Source organism: Phaenicophaeus curvirostris, chromosome 14 (genome assembly GCF_032191515.1).
Source record: "Phaenicophaeus curvirostris isolate KB17595 chromosome 14, BPBGC_Pcur_1.0, whole genome shotgun sequence".
NCBI lineage: Eukaryota > Metazoa > Chordata > Aves > Cuculiformes > Cuculidae > Phaenicophaeus > Phaenicophaeus curvirostris.
Genome location: NC_091405.1, coordinates 8,087,882 through 8,109,850, shown reverse-complemented (window position 1 = coordinate 8,109,850; position 21,969 = coordinate 8,087,882). Strand labels below are relative to the sequence as shown.

Genomic DNA, 21,969 nt, shown 5'->3' with positions numbered 1-21,969 from the left:
TAACGTTACCCTTTAATGGCCTATTATTTGCAAGAGAAACCAAGTTGACTATGCTTTCTTTTTGAATAAAATTGCTTAGGAAAACAGATTTTATTTATTTGCTTTTCTTGGTTTGCTGTTCAGGAGAAAACTGAAGTAAGCAGCATTAATTGTTTCTGAGGTTATTTGTGTTGATGTAATTTCCAGTGTAATCATCTGAATTTATCTGTGAGGGCAGGAAAAATTCTTGTTTTAACTTCATCCAGGACAATGCGTTCATAGATTTATAATCCTTTTGTTTTTACATGTATTGAGTGGAAGACTCTGGCATGTCATTTTAAATGACTTTGTGGTGTATGAAATCATACTAACAAAGTGCTTAGGTGAAAATGTGTTTGGCTTGGATGCTTTTGGCCTCTAAATAAGGATCTGGAAGAATTCGAGAACGCTAAAATGCTCCTGGATGTCATCAGTTTTGTACGTGGCTGAATTTTGTCACTAGCACATTGCTAATTCCTTTAGAATTGTTTTCCAGTCACGTTTATCTGTAGCTTCCTTATGTGTGCGCTGCCGAAGATAAATGTTTAAGTCTTTAAAATCAGTTTCTTTTGCATTCTCCCCTTTCTAGTCATTCCTGTATTCCATTAATCAGACAATATGCCTGCGGCTGGATAGCATTGAGGCAAAATTGCTGGCTCTAGAGGCTACCTGTAAATCATTGGAAGAGAAGTTGGATCTTGTCATGAACAAACAGCATAGCCCCATCCAAGTCCCCATGGTGGCAGGTTCTCCTCTTGGCGCTACACAGACGTGCAATAAAGTGCGATGGTAAGAAAAGAACAGATTTTTCATCAGTGTGCTTTTTAAAATAACGTAAATCCGTTTCTTTGGCATCAAGCTTTGCAGCTTTTTGTAGAGCTGTCAGAAGCTTGGTATGCTGTTTATGAATGTAGAATTAATTTATCTTGAAGGTAATTTTTATACCAGTTTCATGATGTTACTTAAAGTTAGAATGGGACGCTGGTCCATGGATAACTCGCAACTATTTCCACGTTTCATTTTGAGTTAAACCAGACTGATTCATCCGTCCTCTGGAAAAGTCATGTCAGCTATTTTAGACAGTTCTTCAGACTTCCTTTACCTTTATTTATGTGGCTGTTTTGAGTTAATGAGTTCATCCTCATTCTAATTACTTCTCATTTTACTTTTATTCACCAGAAATACAATGGATTTTGCTTTATGTGCTTGCTTTCTAAAAATTCTTGCCAGAATAATATCTGTGCTTATTTAGGGGTTAGAAGTTGGAGATGGAAAAACAGTTAAGTAATGTAACCTGCTTTGATCAAAGAGCAGGTTTGACCTGCAGTACCTTTATGTATGAGTTGGCTAATATGGTTTTAAGTTTATCTAAATCTTGATGTGCCTGTCATTTTAGCATGGAGATGATTCCAGCTGGAGAAATATGTTTATCAAAAGACTTGTTTGTCCAACAACTTTTCCCTCCTAATTTGTATTTTTATAGCTAGAAAAAGCTTTTCTAAATAATTACTTTTTTTTCTTTTCTCCACCGTGGAAGTGTATAGGCAACTTTCACATCATACCATTCTAGCAAAGATGTGCTACTTAATTAATCTTTTATGAACCTGTTTTTCTGCCCTCTCAGTTTTTCATTATTCTCTTTGAGCTTTGTCAATACCTGAAATCTATTTTGAATATATTTTTGGTATGCTGTTCTCAGTGCAGTGTTTCAGGTGTGCTACTTGAGCTCTGTAGAGAAAAATAGTCCCTTGCTTTATGTTGTGGTACTCATCCATGTGAGGTAAGGAAAAAACCCCAAACCCACCACAAATGTTACCCTTTTTCCACTAGGGCACTACTTGGTCCCTGTATTCTTTTTTTTCTTTTACTTTGACTATTGCTGTTTTTATAATAGATATTTTCAGTTAGAAAAAAGTATCTCAAGGTCATAATCACATTTTATTATGATATCTTTCAGTTCATGCTTTTATGAAAGCCTTGCTACCCTAAATGTTTGGAATAGAAGATTTTATGTCAGAGGGATGCACTTTGCTCACTCTTAACTGTGCCTGTTGCAGACCGTTAACTCATAAATGTTCACTGAGCCTGGTTATTTCTGATGAGTGTAGTCTAATCTTTTTAAAAATTATCTTATCTGTAAATAAAATTTATACAGAACCCAAAATGTTTCTTGATCTCTATTTTTAAAACTTCAAATTTCCTTTTTATTTTCAGCGTAGATTTGAGTACTCTGCTCCTTCTCCTGTAACCGTCACCTCTCCAGTTGGGAGCAGCCGATGTCCTTGAAACAACTATACTTTTTAGATGTCCAAATACAATGTTTGTCCCCAGTTCAGAGTTCTTTTATTGATCTTAGTTCCTGTGCTGCTGATGAATATCCTAACCCTTAGACATCCTCATTTTCCCTTTTACCATTTGATTTTACTTTAACATAGGTGCTGTGTCTACATTTACCTATGTTTTTGAAGGCTTCCCAGTTGTACATTGAAGAAGTCAATTATGGCTAAGTTCTATGTCAAAAGGAATACAAATAACATGGAATAACTATCTGGATTATAGAGCAAGTTACTAGAATATTACATAAACATTTTCACTAAATATTATTTTATCAATCAGTGTTTCTCAAGGAACCTTTTTTAAATCTGTTAATAACTTTTTTTAGTCATTATATTAGAGGTCTTTAGGTTCTTGGGCATAAGCTGAACTTCTTACTGAGGTTTGTGCACGAAAAGCTTGAAAAAACATTTTCAGAAATACATGGCTCCTTTGGGATTCTATTAATTCATGTTCCCTGAATGCTTTCCTCTGTAAATAGTACTATTTTGAGTTTCGTATGGGATTTGTCAGACTGAGGTGGTTATTTTTTTTAATCTCTGTAACCATTGGAAATCTGTCCTGTGGGTTAATGGTGAACTTGGTGTTAAATCTGTTGTTTTGGGTGTACGAAGTCACGGTGATGTCTTCTCAGATAGTCTGAATATAATTTAGATAGAAGTCTTGAAGACTGTAAGATTCTCTGCCCCAAATAATTGTTAGTGTTGGTATGAAGTTGCACATTATCAAATGCATCTTGCCAGTAAAGCACTGAGAGTTTTTATTTATGTTAGCAGTGTGTGGCCTATAGAACTCAAAAGAAAACAGTTCGGGGGGGTATGTGTTTAAATTGGCATTAGTTAACATTTCAATTTCACAGTGATAGAATATTTGACTGAATTCCCAGTCTCTCTTTCATTTAAAGCTTTATCACTTATCGATTATTTCCAGTTAAAACCTGCATGGACTGTTGTATCAACTCGGCATTGTTCCCTCTGCTCCTTACAGAATCACAGAATAACCAGGTTGGAAGAGACCCACCGGATCATCGAGTCCAACCAATTACAGATGGCAATTACAACCAATTACATTACAGATGGCAGTGGAAAGCTGCCAGCGAGAGTTTGTATTATTCTGAAAGAGATTCCTCAGCCTTTTCTTTCTGCCACTGCAATAATACCAGGTTTACCACTCAAACAAAACATAGTTAGCAAAAGTACGTCAACTGGGTGGTGCTATATTGCCAGGAAAGCAGAGTCATTCTTTTTCTGATAAATGCCATAGAGTTTGTGATGTTTTCTCTTCCACTATAGAGTGAATTTTGTTTGCAGTTTTTCTGGTGATTTAGTGTCTCGTGCAAGTTTGGTGCAAATTTAATAGGAACAAAATTTGTTTTACAGCAGTGCACACAGTAAAGTATATGAACTGTGCATGGTAAATTCACACAGTTTGGTTTGTGCTATTTGTGCTTTTAACATTAAATTAATTTTTGAAGGCTTGTCAGTTTGAAATAAGCTTAGGTCATCATGTGATGAAAACAGGGGCGTCTTGGACAGAGGAGCTTTCTTCTGTGCCATCTTGTCATGGAGTTCTGTAGTTACAGCACACCAGATGACTTCACAGCTATGCGCCATGATTGACCTTGACTCTGAACTAGAATTTTATGCTGTGTGCAGCACTGTACACTGTAAGATAGAGCAGTAAAGTATAATGTGTCTATAGAGCTGCATTAGGGAGGCAGGAGTCTCACTTTGCAGTAGTCAGACTAACATTCAATGACAAGTTGTCTTTCTAGTAAACTTAACACATTGATTTATTGGGATAACTCCTACCTCTTTTGAGCCAAACTGTTGTTTCCAAGTTTTAAAAATTCTTATTAGGGAAATGAAGCAGAAGTTTTCAAGGAGACTTGCAATAAATCAGAAATCACTCCATGTTATTAAGTCCCAAGATAGAAATGCAGAGCATTTTAGAGTAACCTTCTGCTTTCTGTGTCTGTATTAAACACATGAGGAAATCTTCCTACATCCTTTTCTGGCTATGTGATTTTTGAAGGCTTGCTCATGTTTTTGGAAGACTACAAAATGCTGAATTCAGAAATCACAGCACTGTGTACCATTCTTGATATTTTGTGTAAGCACATCTTCATGAAAGCTGGATTGTGTTCTCAGTTCTTCTGTTCTTATTGTTTACTCTGATGGACTGTTGTGGTACTTCATTATACACTAGCTAACTGCTGCACAGATAAGGAAGGAAATAAAGGGTACATGGTGCTGCGCAATGAGTAACTCGTATGAACAGTTGAGATACAGAGGAAAAATAGGTTAACTTTTAGATCTCCAATTAAGAAGTTTAAGGTAAAGCAAAAACTCACAGGCAAAAACTTCTTTTGAAAGGAAATCATTCTGAATTTGTAAGATGCCAGCTGTGTTGTGGGGAACAGCAATAGGCCTTAAACAAATGGAAAGACTCCTAGCTGTTTTATTTCAATAAATCATCACATGAAAAGCAGAACCAAACAAGCAGTTTCCTGTAGGTTTTTGTCCTATGTCCTCTACCTTTTCATCGGACAAGCCTTGTATTTCCTCTGTGGTCCATGATGCTCCCTGCTTTGGGATTTTGAAATCTTCCAAGCTGTTCCTGTGACAATAGCCTATGTGACTACCAGAGGTAGTCGTTGTGGGGTGTAGCCCTTGGGCTTGTCTTTACCCTAGCCACAGTTTTTAACACGTTTTTAAAATCTCTCAGACCTGTCTCTTTTTTTGCCAGGTTCATTCATAGACTGGAAAGTATTAGTTGGGATTGGAGAAACAGCTCATTGTTAAACCTCACTTTCACTGAGGTGCAAAAGACCCCTCAGTTTTAAAATGTACTTTCTCAATGTTTAGTGGCTGCTGCTTAAAAATACGTAGTTGTCAGATTTACCTTCAAAGTGATAGTTGTGTTTTTTATGTGTTTTTCTTGAAGAAAGGCTGTCAGAAGGTTTCAGAACTAGTGGAACGGATGGCAAAAATCCTTAGATGGCAGAGAGTTATGTTGAACTATACGGAACTTGAAAAGAGCTAAGAACAGTAGTAAAATAATGTAATAAGTTAGTAATGGGAGTATGTGTATTGTCCTGGTGTTCTGAGCTTTGTCCGGCTTTGTGTAGCATTAGTACAGCCCTGCTTTTCCATCCAGGAATTGATTGTCTCTTTTCTTCTGTCTGCAACATTTCCTGGCAGTATGGCTATTAAAAACCTCTAATTTCTTTTCTTTATGAGGTACCATGCTGGTAAAAAATTCCAGTAGCTGTTGAAAGCTTCTTGGATAGGAGAATTGGTGCAATGCCTGATGGCCTTGTCAGTATGGCAGACTCGAAGGATAAGTTTGAAATTTAGCTTGTGCCCAGGTCTCAAGATTCATAAATTGATGAACACATGGTGTGACAGCGCGACTGAAATATTTTATCTATGTCTTAAAGAATATATTTCATCTGAAAGATTTCAGTTCAGAAACAGTGCTATTTTTGTAAATGTCTTTCCATTAATCATTTTTCTGAGTGGATAAATCCAAGTACAAATGGTTAAGGTTGATTGCTTCAGATAACATAGGAATTTGTTTTGGTTTCACAGAACACTCCATCATGTGGGTTTTTTATGGGTGTTTTCTGCAAATACTGCTTTGTACAAATCTGTTACTTTGGAAATTTGTTTTGGGAAAACAAATGTAATTGAGAGCAGTTTTAAATAAGTATTAATTTGGGAGAGGATTTAAATTTAAAATTGGTTATTTTTTCCATACGTAGTAAGAAAAGGGCTTCTGCTGGAATATGGAAATTAGTAGGTAAATGGAGTTTTTCTTTTGTTCAGATATTTTCCTTGAGCCTTTGTTATGGAAAAGTTGAAATACAGACCATATTTATCTGGTTCTTCATCATATGCATTCATGGCATCTTGACGAAAGATGCTCATTGCTAAGCGTAGGGATGAAATTGCATATATTTTTGTCTTTAGTGGGGGCTGCGGAGTTAATGAAATTGCAGAGTTTAATGCCCTTGGTTATTGTGCAAAGACCTGTCATGGTGTCCTTGAACAAGACTTGTTAGAGGGTTAGACATCAGCTTGTTAAAGTGGAGCTGGTTCAGAAAGTCTCATCTGGAGTTACTTGTGGTGTTGGTAGGTTCATTCAGCTGGTTTTAAAACCAGCATTTGTCTTGTTTGGTCTTAAGATGCAAACCAAGTTTTTTTTATGTGCAGAAGAGAAGTCTTCATGCAGTTGTGTACCAGATGAGATGTATGAACTTGCTTTATTTTTGTAGGTGTAGATCATTAATGTGTTTGTTTTACCATTAAGTTTATTCAACAGTGTGTAATAGGCCTTGATGAACAGGATTTGTTCATCCACTCTGTGCTGTGCCAGTTGGCAACCCTTTTGGCTCCAGATTTCCCAAGTTCCAGATTTTTTTTCTGGTGTGTGATTGTTTCTGTGTTTACAAGTGGTTTTGTAGTCAAATAATGCAAAATTGAGAACTGAGGTGGTGTTAAATGAAGTTATAAAGCAGGGGGAAGGGGGTGGAAAGAACCGTACGATGTCAGTTCTTCTGGAGCTAGAAAAACTATTGTTGCTCCTACAGAAAGCCTTTAGGGAAAAAAAAAAACAAGCAAAACTAAAGGAATATTATGAAGGTATTGGTATAAAACACAAAATATCTAGAATTCAGGTTTTTGTAATTATATTTTTTCTGTGAGTTACAAGACTCTTGGCCCAACCTAATTTCATGTTATCAGGTGTTGAACAGCTATTTTTGTTGCATTTTTATGGATTGTAATAAACTATCTTACTATGCTCATCTAGGCTTTTAAAAAGAATAGTAATTCTTCAGTAAATAGTGGCAGTTGTTAATACTTTTAATTGAAGTTAAGAGCTAATTGTCCTTTCCTGGACACCCACCCTTTTCAGGTCTGAAGACCCTCAATTTGCAGGACCCTCAATTTTTTTTACCCAAGTAGCCAGTTTGAGACAAAGCACGTATTGAGGAACATAGTGTCCTGAAAGATGTATGGTATATAGTTTATTTTCAGGTTGCAGGTATGTTACTCTGCCTGCTGTGAGCAGTGAACTCTAGGCCTGAAAAAATATTTCACTGGAAGCAAATTCAGTCCTCTAGGCAGTTAAGCAAAAGATGTAAAATTAAGCCATGTTTTAGAAGGTGAGAGGGAGTGGAGTGTTACAGATGATGTCTTGAAAATACTGTCAGTGGTTTGGGGTGTTAATTGGAAGGTATTAGAAAGATTTTATTTGGAGAAGCTTTGGAGTTCATCAGGTTTTCAGAAATTCTCTTCAGTTTCTATAAGCAAGCCAGGTTTATTTATCCTACAGTACTAGGTTAGAGCCTCATCCAGCTCAGCCTTCAGTGCAAACCTCCAAGTCTGGGAGTGGCTGACAGAAACACAGATGAACTTTTGTCATTGTTTTGGACTGGACCCTGTGGTATCAATAAATTACCAGCCTTTCCCTGACACTTTCTGTCATCAGTCAATGGTGCTGTGTGCTAACATTTATTTTAAATTACCAGTTCAAGTGTCATGTCCATTGCTTCAGCCAATAAGAGTTCTGTTTAAAACTAAAGGGTTTGTTTTGTGAAGAATTGAGGGTGATTGTGCTGCCCTGTGTGAATAGCTCTTTCATGCAAGTCCAGTCTGTTTATGTCTGGGCATGGAAAGCACTGAAAGAAAATGGCACAATTATCTGTGATCTGTTTTCACCATGTTCATTTCAGGTACACTTACAGGTAGGGAACAAAGTCAATATTAACAAAATGTAAAGATCATAATTAAAAATTCATGGTTTTGGAGGATTTTACCCCTTTTTATGAATTTTAAAAGTTTATTTAGAATCTGAAGTTTTTTGAAGAAGCATGTAAGTACAAGCAAAGTGTCGATATTTTGATGAAAAGAATTCTGATAAAGTGGAAGTTTGACTAAGTGAGTTGGAATTTGAAATGCCACGTGTGATTGCATCGATTGGTCTCCACAGTGCTGTTACTTTTCATGTCTTTTGGGCCTTCTTTCTGTTCTTTTATCTCATTGTTTTTTAAAAGTAAAGCAAGTGATAAAGAAGCTTTACATATGCATTGTGTATAAACATGCACACACACACTTGTGCTCATTTTCAAGCTGAATGTGTGAAGTATGTTTTGTATGGGGTTTTTTTTTTTTTAAATGAAGGAAATGAGCTACTGTCGCCTTGTAATGCCAGCAGCTCATCAGCAGGATTTTAGTCTGGAAGAATTGTTGTGGCTTGAACTATATAAGTGGCTGGATGAAAAACCCAAATATGTTTATCTGAGAATTGTGGTTGTCTTGCATTCAAAAATTTAGTTTATGAAACTGAACTAATTAAATAAAGGAATTATTTGATTAGATGTCAGCCCCTTTTTTTTATTATCCAGAGCTGCACAGCATTAGTTTCTTTGGCTGCGGCATGAAAAAAGAAACCAGCTTGATTTTAGATTCCCTGGAAAACATGATGGTGCTTTCCAGAGTTTCCTAATTTGTCACAAGAACTTGTCAACCTCAACATCTTGAAATTCATTCTAGTCCTGCTTTAGCAGTAAGAATAATAATTTATATATTTTTAATTTACCTGCATTGAAACATGAATTTGCTGTAGAAGCACCTGCTACAAATTAGGTCGACTTCAGCAATTCCTCATACTCATACTTACGATCAATACAACTTTATATTGAAATAGATTAAGAACTCTCTTGACTGATTTTTATCATTATTTGCTGTATCCTGCAATATCTACAGCAGCAATGCAACAAACAGTGGCAGTTCATACTTTGGACATTTATGCTGGATACTTAAATATTTTGAAATTAAGCTTGCTGTGTTGGTTGTCTCTCTGGAGGTTTTGTTACAGACCTTCAGGAAATGAACATTTTTTTGTTACAAACCATCAATTTGTGAAGATGTAACATTTACTCCTTTCACTATTGTGAGTTAAAATTCACAGAAGACTAAGGAGAAATGGCATCTTGGGTTTAAGAAGCCTGTACTGCAGTGTTCTTACTGGAATTTTGCATTCCATTATTGTTGCACTAAGATATTGAGGAGCCAAGCATTTAGTAACTTGTTATTGGGATTTGATAAATTCAGAAACAATGTATAACTTCCAGATTACATTTAGGTTGAGAGTGCAAGGTCAGTTATGGAATTAAAATAGCAATTCAATACCAACATTTCATCTGTGTTTTGGAGGGTTCAATAAATTATGCATGGATAGGATGGAGCTTAATCTATAAAACTTTTCAAACTGACCAACATTTGAACTGTGTTGATTAATTCTCCCAAGTCTAATTTTTCTTAAGTTAATGGTTTCTGATGAAATATTGTTTATAATAGTGAAATAATTCAAATGAGAGCCTAGGAATTAGCAGTTGATAACTTACGCCTGAGAAATGGATACAAAATGTGAGGCTTGGATCTTTTTAATTGTGATGGTGTCTAAAATGTGCTTGTGACAAAACATTAGAAATGATCTTTCAGAAATATAAAGTTTTGAATTCTTAAATGTAATGCTGGCTACAAATTTCAGCAATATATGCTGAAAAGAAAGTCTTAGGTAATAAACTTCAAGATTTAGACAAGGCTTCAGTGTTGTAGATGAGTGACAAGGCTTATATTTTCTACTTGTCAGATAATTGTGTAGTAAGTTTTCTTAGTTGGTCCTCTTAGCCCATGACAAGAGTGGAAGCCTTTAAATTAGGAGGTTTAAAGTACTGGAAGTCATTTTTGCTTGCTGTGAACCACATGTGGGTAAACAGTTTATTTATTCCTGCTTAGCTAATACACAGGAACTTTGTTCTGTGTCTGAGATGTTAGTGAATCCTTTTATTTTCACTTTGTAAAAAAAAAAAAAAACAGAAACACAATTGTGTGAAGTCCCTTGTGGTGCGATAGATTGCCCTTAATAATAATCAAAAGAAACAAGAGAACTGAATGTGCACAGAATTTGCCTCTTGTGCAAGACGTCTTAGAAATCAACATCCTTTAATTGTAAGGGTCTCTGAGAATGAAAGAGAAAAGCGCACATGGGGATCAAAAAGGCTTTGAGTTATATACATAGATTATGTGGATGTTTACTAGTGTAGTTAGTGTCTAAGAAATTTTAAGACTGATTATAGTAGTATTAAAATGCAAGTTAACCTGCCCCCTTGCCAAATCCCATAAGGCTGTATTAGATGAATTTTGGGGAGGGCAGAACATTTACTTTAGTTCCATGGTTCCACGAGCACAGCCAGCTATTGCGTTCAAGAAATATATGTAAAAGGAGCATGACTTGAAATTTGGTTCAGGACAAATGCCTTTGTGTGGCTCATGCTCTTCTTTTTTCCTACAGCAACAATTGCAAAGAATTGCTGTTATTTAATGGAAGTGGACAGTTTTTACCTCTTGAATATTGTAATATGGATGATAGTGATTATTAGGATTATACTTTGATGAAACTCTAAAAATCACAATATATTTGAAGCAGTACACTGGATTGTGGAAGAATATGTTCGTACTGTGTATTTTAAGAAGTAATTTTTCAAGCATATAATAAACAGAAGGGGGCAGAAAAGCCTTGTATATTCTTTTGGATTCCAGTTTGGACAATTGAAGTATTTTTAAATGTTACAGTCTCTGGAAATGCTTGGGAGTTTGATAAATCCAGCAGTAAGAGCACTCCCTGAAAACTTTCCATATAAGTTGCAGTATTTAATTCTGTGACAAAATGAATGACCGAAGAGGAGAGGAGCTAATCAATTTGTGATTAAAGGGGGCAAGTTTTCATGTTCCATTGGAAATGATAGAAATTTAAGTTTGTGTTTGAAAACAATTTGCATACCACTTTACACCAGCATAAAATACCAGTAATAGTATTTTTCAAAGTTGCAAAACCAAATGGTCTCATTACTTATGGAAAATAATACATTGTAGTATAGTTCTAAAAGAAATGATCTACAGTGTTTTTGGAGAGCCCTCCTTTTACTTTTCAGCAAGGTGGAAGAGAGCTATGGATGGATTCAGAGCTTCAAAAGGATAAAACAGTGTAACATCTAGCAAGGTCTTGGTGAGTTTGGTGAGATGGCAAAGAGCCAGTCTTCCATCTGTTTTATTTGGCAGCAGATGCTATTTAACTGATACATTTCCAAACGTAAAACACACAGTTTGGAATCTGAATGTCTTTCCAAACAGAATTTTTCCTTTTTGCAGAACTGTACATTTTTGCATATCTTTAGTTCAGTCTCTTTGTTCCATATTGAAGGGTGGAGTATGAGACAGGAAATCTGCTCCTAATCACTTTTAAAATTGTGTTCTTTGTAAAAATTGAAGAGTGGTGTTCCTTTAACATCCCTTCAGGGTCTGTGGAAATTAAACGTTCAGCAGCTCTCAGAGCAGCAGCATCCTTGGACTTTGTATAAAAATGTATGTGTGGTGGCAAGTGTGTATGTATCTGGTTGGGTAGTTAGGAAAAGCAAGAAAACCTTGGATTAACCTGTTAATTATAAGTCATGATCTGTCCTAGTCTTGTCGTAATCCAGAGCGGAAGACTAATAACTAATGCTGTTTCTGTTAAAGTATTTTTCAGTCCTAGTTTTCTCTCTTGCACATGGCCTGGATATACTGGGTTTTGCTGGTTTTGTTTATCTGCTTAGGCCAAAAGGTTTTTTGAGACTGTGTTTCACTCTGTGTGCATTTAATTTTTGTGGAGTTTCAGTTGTGTTTGAAATAAGAGAAGTTGTTGGTTTTTTTTTTTCTAAAAAAACCCAAACAATACCCCAAACAAACACTGGGATGTGAAGTTGCTTGTGTACACATATAGGTGTTTTTAAACCCCCTGAAGTAACAAGCTTGAAGAGTCACTCTTTAATAAAGAGTCACTTCTAGCACCATCTGACTGTTGGTTAGTTGGTGAACTAGTTGGAAACTGGGATATTTTAGCCTGGAGAAGAGGAGGCTGAGGATGGGCTCTCTACAACTGCCTGAATGGAGGTTGTAGTGAGCTGGGTTCTAGTCTCATCTCCCAGGTAACAAGTGTTAGGATGAAAGGAAATGGCCTCAAATTGTGTCAGCGGGGTTTAGATTGGACAGGAGAAAAAATTTCTTTACTTGAAAGAATGGTGAAGCACTGGAAGAGATTGCCCAGGGCAGTGATGGAGTCATTATCTCTGGAGGTGTTAAAGAACTGTGTAGATGTGGTGCTTGGGGACATGGTTTAGTAGGCATGGTGGTGTTGTACTGATGATTGGACTTTTCTTAGAGATCTTTTCCAACCTCAGTGATTCTATGAATTATGTTTGATAGGTCTGTTTTTTTAATAGAAATAGTTGGAAACACATGTTGTCATGTATGAATGATTACACTAGGTTGTACAGGTGTTCAGGTTTTCTCAGAGTAGAATGATCCACAACAGATTTTAACAGCTTTTAAAACTGATTGATAAAATTGGTCTTAAAGCCAGTAATTCATGTCTTTCTGATTGTCAGCCAGTTCGGAGGCTCTCTCTGTAGGTAAGACTGAGTACAATAAACTCTACATGAATGTATTTTGTAACTTGGAATGTGTCTGGCTCTTGAGCTGAAAATTTGATGTTAAATATTCCTAAACTGTTAAATGCACCATTTATTAAAACATATTGTTACTTTATCTTTAATATAAATTGATTACAGCTTTCTCAGTGCTCAGATCTATGAATCTCGCTCCAGTGATGGCTGGTGTACTTTGGCTTGTCTTTTTACAGGACCTAATCATTAATGCTATCTTTATAATGTCTGCTCTTATGTGATGTTCCAGATGCAAGGAATCCAAAGATAATTTTTGATGACTGAACTCTTACTGAAAATGATGGATAACACTGCTGCTTTTCTGGCAATTGGCTGTGACTTGGCGAGTGCACAGTTTAAAGATGTTAAAACTTTAACTATTCAAGTGCCCATCCAGTGCTCTACCCTAAAGCAGGTGTCCTGCAGGTCTTTATCCTGGCAGGTAGTTTGGTTGTTGGCAAGTTTTTTCTCTCCTGTGAGAAGGAGCTGCATTAACTTTTTTTTTTATTTGTCATAAATCCAATGTAATTTCATGCATGCTTTGCCAGTTTGTGGGTTTGTTCATGTATACCCTAGTGTAAATGCAAAAGTAATTTTTTTTGTTCCTGTTTGGATAGGGAGTCTTAACTGCATGTGCAGAAGGCAAAGGAAGCAGGTGGTCATCGAGAGGAAGGAGCGTTTTATTGTTGTCTTCCTAAATAGTGATGAAAAGATCCAGAGTGTGTCTGTTCTTACAGATGAACACAAGTGTTTGTGAAAGATAAAAAAGAAGGGAAAAAAAAAAGTGAGGAAAACACCACACTTTTTCTGTATAATTTGAAAAACACTCTGATTTTCTTCATGGCAGGACTAATTGTAATAATGTTCTAGAGCCCCCACACATACATGAGTTATACATTGAAGCCCTCTGGTTAGCCCCCAGCAGTAAACTGGAAAATACTAGAGTTCAAGGCCTCTTTCCCAGACTTGCTTTCCTTAAGGCTATGTTTGGCAGGAGTTGGTTAGTACAAGCAGTCTGCCAGCTGTAACTCCCATCTCCTGCCTTCCTGATCTCTCTTTCTGCATCTCCTTCCAATATGTAAACTGGAGGAAGATGAGAATGGTATCCTCGGGAGCCCTGCCTCACAGATAAGCATCACACCCTGTGTGGGCATTGAAATGACCACACAGTATTATATTCTGTAGACAGGAAGCAACAGTGCACGTGGATGTGGCTGGCTGCCTGTCTCTAAGCTGAGTTCTGTCTCCCAGATCTTATTTACCTACTTGCAGTTCACATGTGCGAAGGATGCTCAGAAATGGTCTAAACAGAGGACTCTCTTCTTTCTTTTCTTTACCTTGTCGAGCACTGCTATAAATATTCCATTAACTCATCTATATTAGTGTGTCTAGGAAAACAAGAAGAAGAATAGCTTCTTGTCTGAAAATTTCAGTCTGAGTTTTTCCACAAGTAATTTTTATCCATTTGGAGAAATGCTTTTGATCTTGTACCTTGTAGAAAACAGAAATGTCAGTTAGTTCCTTTTGCTTTATTTTTCTCTCTTTCTAAATGAAAACCTCATCTGGGAAGGGGCGGAGATGGTGATCCTGGTATTGCCAAGTTCTTTTATGTCATTGGCTGCATTCTGAGTGATTGACGGGTTTCTGGCAATGAAAAACCAGCAGTTAAGACTAATGATCATATGTGACTCACACGTTTTCCACACTGAAAACTGCCTTTGGCAGCAATTTTCTTATGCAAAATATTAAACAACCTTTTATGTTAAAAAAAATGCAGAAGCTAAATTTATATGATTGAAGATCTTTATCTGGTATGTTTATTCTGTTAGAAATATTTTAACCTGTCATTTAACAGATTCTTTGGTAAGCTACATTTAAAAAAAAAATCCCTAAATTTAATATCTTTAGGTTGCCTGCATTTTAAATTTCTTACAAAGTTGAGGAGTCCAAGAATAGGCAAATGGCAGAGCCAGACTCTGCAAGTTCTAGTGCTTATGGGGAAAGGAATACGTGAACCCAAATGGAAAGTACTGTAGCCTGTACAATAACACTGCGTTTCTGACACTCCCCCTGACCCCTCTTACTATTTTCTTTCCATCTTCTTCATCAGCATAGCACTGGCAGTGCTTACAGAAAGAGCTGCTTCATTTGGGATCTGAATGAATACCGGAAGCTTTCCTCCTTCTTCGTGATTTTTTGTTTTCTCTGTTTTAGTGAATAAGTAATGTTTAAACTTGATTAATCTTCTCTATAAGATGTACAGACTGAAAAAAAAAATTAGAATGATCTGGTATAAGGATACACTGGGCTGTAAGAAGTTTTAATGATTTCATCTGATGGAATTTGTCAAGTTGGCCGACTATTTTGACTTTGCATAGATTTCCTTGTTTAATTTCATGTAAATTCAGCAATTTCTTACTGTTCTTTCTTCCTTCCAATCAATTCCTACTCAGGCAGGTTAATCACTAAGAAAGGTTAACTGGGGGTTGTATGTTTTGTTGTGCTGTGTTGAACACTTCCAAATGCTTATTTTGGCTGTTCTCTAATGCTGTGCTATCTGTGTGACAGTTTTCTCTCCAAACTGCTTTATAGATTGAATCTTTACAACTTGATAACAGTTCATATTAAAATGTAAAACAATCAATGAACAATTTGACAGGCTTTGTGGCTTCTTACAGAGGTTTCCCTGTGCTGTCTGGGTTTGCCTTCACACTATATAGCCTGGAAAATAAAATATGTGTCAATAAAATGGTAGCTTAGCTAGTGCTTAGTCAGTGGCTCCTCCCAAAACAATTGTGCAGGTAGATTTTTTCCTGTTGATAGTCTGCTTTGCTAACTGGGAAAAGTTAATTCTTAGAGAGGAGATGGTGTTTTTTTCATGGGTGTTTGTTTAGGGGTAAATTTGAAAAAAGAAGTGCATTGAAGTAAGGGATCTTGAATGTGCATTGATGCATTGAAGAGGGGATAAATCTGTGCTAGTGGGTTGTATTAAAGTATTTCCTTATTCTGAATTTGCTTAAATTAGCTATATGCCATCTGGCTTACTCTCCAGATTGTCTTCCTTAAAAATTAATACTCTTAAGAAAAAAGGCAGCAACCTCCCCCTCCCCCCAACCTCTTCCTTATTTTATGTCAATTTTTAGTGCTAAGACTCTTTTTCAAATATGAACTTAATAGGAGCAAAATCCTAAGGACTTTATAAATGTAATTTTATTGCATTTATCTCTACAGCTGAAATTAATTATTCAGAGTGTTCATTAAAAATAAGCTTTGGTAAGTGACATTTTAAACAGGGATTGAGAAGTGATTGCAAGAAACATGGTGATAAAGAACAATGCCTAAAAGGAAATGTAAAATTCCTGAATATTTTTAACTGGTCTGTAAAAGCCTCAACTGTAGCAATTTGGACAATTTGGGAAATGTAAGGAGAACACGTATTGCTACTAGGCTGGGGGGGATGACTGCCAACATCATCACGGACTGGTATTTTGGCAAGTATTTGGTGTGGTTTATTAAAAATTGCAGTGCATCGAGAAAATAGTGTTTTTCTTAAAAGATAAGAAATGTGTGTGGTTTTTTTCCTCTTAGTAATGGAGAAAATGTTGTAAAGGTGGTTATGAAAGCATCATAAACCCTTAAACTCTAGATAAAAACTAAAGAAAACCCAACAGCAACCCCCCATTTATTGCTCAATACAATTCAAACTTCACATACATATGAAAAAGCTGTAGTACACTCTGTACTTGTCTGTGATTAGAAAGACATCTTCCAGAGCTTCTCCAGGTTTGCAGTCCAATAGGTCATTGGTGGTCCATGAGGAATCCTAGCAACAGATGCAGTTACTGTAAGAGCAGGGCTGGGCATTAGGCCTTGGGGCTTTTTGTGTCCAAAAAAATTGTGGTCAACAGTTTTATCTGTGCCAAAGTTGAGATCCATTTATTGTTAGCTCTTAGGACAGCTTCTTGTCTTTTCTTTAGGTCTTAATGATGGATATTGTGATCCTTAAAGTCTTATGTAAACACATGAATATTCAAGCAAGCAGGCCCTCTGCTACAGCTGAAATAAACAGAGTTGCTGTCATCAGATTTGTTTAATTTGTGTTTCAACAATTAGCCAAAGAATACAGTTAAGAAAAATGAATGACCATGAGTTTTGTGTAAGATGTTGGACCAGTAAAAGCAATAATGGACCATTTACTGTGGGAAGAAAAGAGGAAGAAGAAAGCCTTCTCTGTCACTAAAATACGAATATTCTTCTAAGTTGCTTCCTTAAATTTACCAGGAACACAGTGGCAACAGTGTTAAATATCAACACCATGTCTCAGAAAATTGAGTAATATTGTGGGAATAATTGTAATAGACTGTGAAACCAAATAAGAGGATAAGCTGCATGCTGGAGACAATTATTTACTTCGGGTTTACTTTTGTGTTATAGGGCAGACTTGGTATGTTTTTCTCTGTGAGCTTGTGTGGTTATTCTCTTCTACACTGTCATTGTAGGTGACAGACAAGGCTTTCTGGTTTTTCACATGCTAAGTGACACAACAAATAGTTTACTCCTGTCGTTATTTAAATTTACAGTTAGTCCCTTTTCTGCTCCTATGCCCCTGGTAGCACTCATGCCTGCCTGCCCTCAGCCCTTGAAAACAGTACAGAGTTTTTAATTAAGCTCATCATCTAATTTTGCAATAAATATATCTATATTTTTTTCCCCTAGGAATTATCCTACTAAAAATGATGCATTACTGTGTAAGTTTGCTGTAGTATACTTAGAAATGCTCCCTCTCAGACTTCTCAAAACAAGAGTTTGGTGGCTCTTTGGAGCTGTGATTCTCAGACTTCCTCCTGTGTTTCTTGAGTTGATGAATTGTTTATTGCTTTGCCGGGGTCGTGGACTTTTATATAATTCCATTGAAGCCATCCATCCTCTGAAAGTATTTGAGTACTTGAAGTGGTACAGATGTCAAATTCGATGGATTACCAGCTTTAGCATTTGATACATAACCACAGTGCTGGGAGAGAGAGCAAAGCTTAGAGACAGTCTCTGGTTTTAAGTAGGCTATTTAAACTGTAGGACTGTGTTAATGTATTATTTATAAGGTTTACTCTTTTACATTCCACTTTCCTCTGATTTTTGTCTTGTAGCGTTGTCCCTCAGACCACAGTAATACTGAACAATGACCGTCAGAATTCAATTGTAGCCAAGATGGTTGGGCAGGAGGAGCCACTGAGCAGAGCAGCGGATTCTCTGGAAAATATCCTGAGCAAGTCAGTAGCAGTTGCAGGAATCCTCCCCCTTCCTTCCATCCTTTGACAGATCAGTATCAGTCTCTGCAGCAATTCAAAGTGCCAAATGAGGGTTGTTCTAGGTAGCACTGGGTTGGGGGGAACACCTAACAATTCTACTTAGGGAAACCTTGTATCTGCTATAAAGGTACAGAGAAATGCTTCACTCCTCATGGGAAGAGATCATCTAGAGCAGTCTGGGATTTGTTCAATGTTAGTTGACAGCTGGCAAGAAAGCATGCCCATAGCTACATATTTTTTACGTGGATGCATGATCACTTGGGAACATGACGAGAGCTTGTATTTAACCAGCAAAAGAAAGAACATGCAGCAGCCCAGTAAGGCTTGTTAGAATTGGTAATGTCTAAAGCAAACTTTAAATTATTTGGAACTGGAAATTCTGGGTAGAAAGTGTTCTTAAATAATATATTTTTATAAGTTACTGAACTTCTTTTGGTTTGCACCCTGGTTGTAGACTTAACTGTTGGTGCAAATTGAGAAAGTCAGCTTCTAAAATTTTTTATTTCTTCTCTTGTTTTCCTGCCATTTTATTTTGCTGGATGGCTCTGAGATATAAACAGGAGCAGGCTTGTGTAAAGGAGTATGCTTTTACAGTTTAGTTAATTTAGTCAATTAATGGTTTTGATTCCCTTATAACAATTCTGTTTCTGATGAAGACTTGTGTTTTCCTAAAGTTATGTACTTTTCTTCTCCATAGTGCTGTTCCTGGACGCAGGCAGAACACCATAGTGGTGAAAGTTCCAGGGCATGATGACAGTCACAATGAAGATGGAGAGAGTGGCTCTGAGGCCAGTGACTCAGTTTCCAACAGTGGACAAATAGGAAGCCAAAGTATTGGGAACAATGTCACGCTTATTACGCTGAACTCCGAAGGTATGGTAAGACTGTAAGGCTGCTTGAAAAAATTAAATGTAGTGATGGAATAAACCAAGATTCAACTGGAAGCTTTAGAGTTTATATCATGGATCCAATCTTGAATTGTTAGACGGTGCAGCAAGCATCAGATATGAGTGAATGAATTGGAATGAATTGTTTGGTTGCTTGGTTTGGGGGGTTGATTATTTATTTTAGCTATTTATTTACTTGTTTCACAGGCAGAACAGCTCATTTAAATGACTTGTAAAATTTAAAATGTTAGACCTACTATAACAGTGGAGCTTTGTAGTTTACACTATTTAAAGTACAACATGCAACCCGCTGGATTCCCTGTCACTAAGTTGAAGTATTGTTTCAGGAAAGTAAATAACTTCTTTGAGAAATAATATCTGCTAGTCCATCCCTTCTCTGATAGCATGCCAGCCTACTTGTGTAATTCTTAAAAATGTAAAATAGTTATTTAGCAATGTAAACAATTTTTATAAGGAAATTCATATTAAAACCAGACTGTTAATAGGTTAGTGTGTAGTGTCAATTTTTTCTGAAAATTCTTTAGATCTTGGGCAGAGAAATCAAAAGTGGTAAAATCTAAGTATCTTAGATTAGCATTATAAAGATAATCAGTATTTCCAAGTACATAACATAGAAATGAATGTTAGTTGCTAAATCTTAATCACAAACAAGATGATATAAGGGACACTGTGTTAGGTGAAAATAACATATAAATTATGTGTTATTGTTAGTTTGAAAGTATCAGTGGTTTTTGTTTTAATGCAAATGTAATTTGAATCCTAGACTTCAGTTTAATAGCTTTCCTAATTACTATAAAAATATATTTATTGAACATTTACTTTAGTGTTATTCTGGTTGTGGCAGTTACGTTCATGTACCAGAGAAGAATGGTTGCAGCAGAATGCACTTAAGAGATGACCTTTGTACTTAAGAGGTAATTGCGTTGTCTTTTTGATCTCTGACAATGAAACAGAAGGACTCTAATTCAGGAGTGATTTAGTTTCTTCTGCATGATTTCCAGCCATTGGTAAAAGCATGTTGAGTACGAACAGGTTAGGATACAGTTAGTGGTGAGGAATAATTCAAGATGGCCTGAAAGGGAGCTTTAAAGAGTGCACTCAAAGGTTGCATTCGAAGAGTGCATTCAGAATTGCTAACAATTCAACGAGATGCTTTAAAACTTTGATACTTAGAAAACTTCAGAAGTCAGTCTACTCAAAGTCTCATGTACCAAAGATTGTTTCTAAGGCACGTGAACCTAGGATTCTTTGGCTTTTATGGATACTCATGGAACATATGTATATAAGAAAGAGCTTTTGGGTTCTGTCCTGTATGTATGTTGTGACACAGAGTTGCTTCCAAAAGGTATTTCATTTTGAGCCAATGGGGAATTAAAGGAGACAGAGGCTGTCTGGGGAGTACCTCTCCAAAAATGATCGGATTGCAGAGAGCACTGATGTTTCCATGTGAAAATAGAAATAAAATATACTCTTTGTGGTGTCTATAATATTTCATACGGCTCTGCGTGAGCTCTGCCAACAATAAAGTTTCTAATATTAGGAAGTTATTTGTTGTATAATGCCCTTTTTGACTTGGTTGTTTGGCACAGATTTGCACAGACAAATGTGATGTTGGCCTTTTATGCCGTTGTTGTATATGTAAATTTTGAAGAAACAGCTAATCCATTAATGTCTTCAGATCTGATTTTCTTCAGACCTTTAGAACACTCATCCATTAAAAATCTTTCTGAGATTGATGAATGCTCTGAAAATCAGATTAGTAATCCCCCACACCTACCTCTGCCTGTCCTCATGGTGATGAGAGGACTGCTTGCACAGAAGGAATGCTAAGTGAACCAGGCTGCAGCATGTCACAGAAATTAAATTATTAATAAAGGAAGTGATGAAGAAGAATAGGTCTGTTGTGCAGGCTTGTTTTCTTCAGCAGTGAAAGGCAAGAGTTACAGCACCTATCAGCTTGCTTTCATCATTTGTATAAGAATTCTGAGTGACTTTGAGTTGCTCAAAGGAATTTCGATTGGTGGTAAAATAGAAGGGGTTGAGAATAGCATCCTTCAGCCCTTACAGACTGAGACTAAACAACAGGTTTCCAGTATGACCCCATCTGTCCTCTTGTGTCCTGAGAGCAAAACTAAACCATGTTTAAAATTGGACTTTAGCTGACTTTGGATTTGTCATTGACCTGTGGATATTTTCAGAAAAACAGATTTATACAAAGGAAGGCACCGTTGGCTCTCTGCTTGGCTGTTTTCAAGAGCATTTAATTGCATGTGGTGGTTTACAAAATAGTAGTGTTATTGCCTTTATAGTCCTGAAAAATAATTATACAGAAACATAGAGCCCAGTTCCTGGTTCCATTAATGCTCTGGAATAAGGGTGGGTTTTTACTATCTGTGACTTTATTCCATCTGCAATTGTATGTTCCTCTTTGTGCCTATGCAGCAAGGCCTCTTCTCTTTTCTTTGAGCAAGGGTTTGATCCTTTCTTTTGCTTTACAGAAAACTGAAAACACTCATCCGTGTTATAGGTACCATTAATGATCTGCTTGTTCCTAGTTACTGCAAATTTATTGCATTCTTTTGGATTTTGCCTTCCACAGCACAAAAAACCCCACACAAACTGTGAGGGACACTAGATCCATGCTAGTTTTGAATTACAGACATTTTAAACCTATGATACTAAGTACCTATATTGTTTTCTGACTTTAATGAATTCTCTAGTACTGGTATGTGACTCTAATCCTGTCACGGGTTGATTTTCAGTTGACTAAGCTACAACCTGGCAGCCGTATACACTTTAATGCTCACCACAAATCTGTTAAAAAATATTCTGACATTCTGAAATGTATTTG

General features: G+C 36.5%; 1 protein-coding gene across 3 annotated transcripts in view; it reads left to right on the top strand.

Moving 5' to 3' along the window:
- Positions 1-21,969, top strand: part of BANP (BTG3 associated nuclear protein) — a 138,060-nt gene that overhangs the window by 15,665 nt on the left and 100,426 nt on the right. For 2 of the 3 annotated variants that reach the window (XM_069868287.1, XM_069868286.1), the window contains exons 4-6: positions 608-807; positions 18,049-18,171; positions 18,908-19,083. In XM_069868287.1, the coding sequence (XP_069724388.1) occupies positions 608-807; positions 18,049-18,171; positions 18,908-19,083 (499 nt within the window). The remainder of the gene's footprint in view (positions 1-607; positions 808-18,048; positions 18,172-18,907; positions 19,084-21,969) is intronic. The other variant, XM_069868288.1, reaches the window with a different exon arrangement.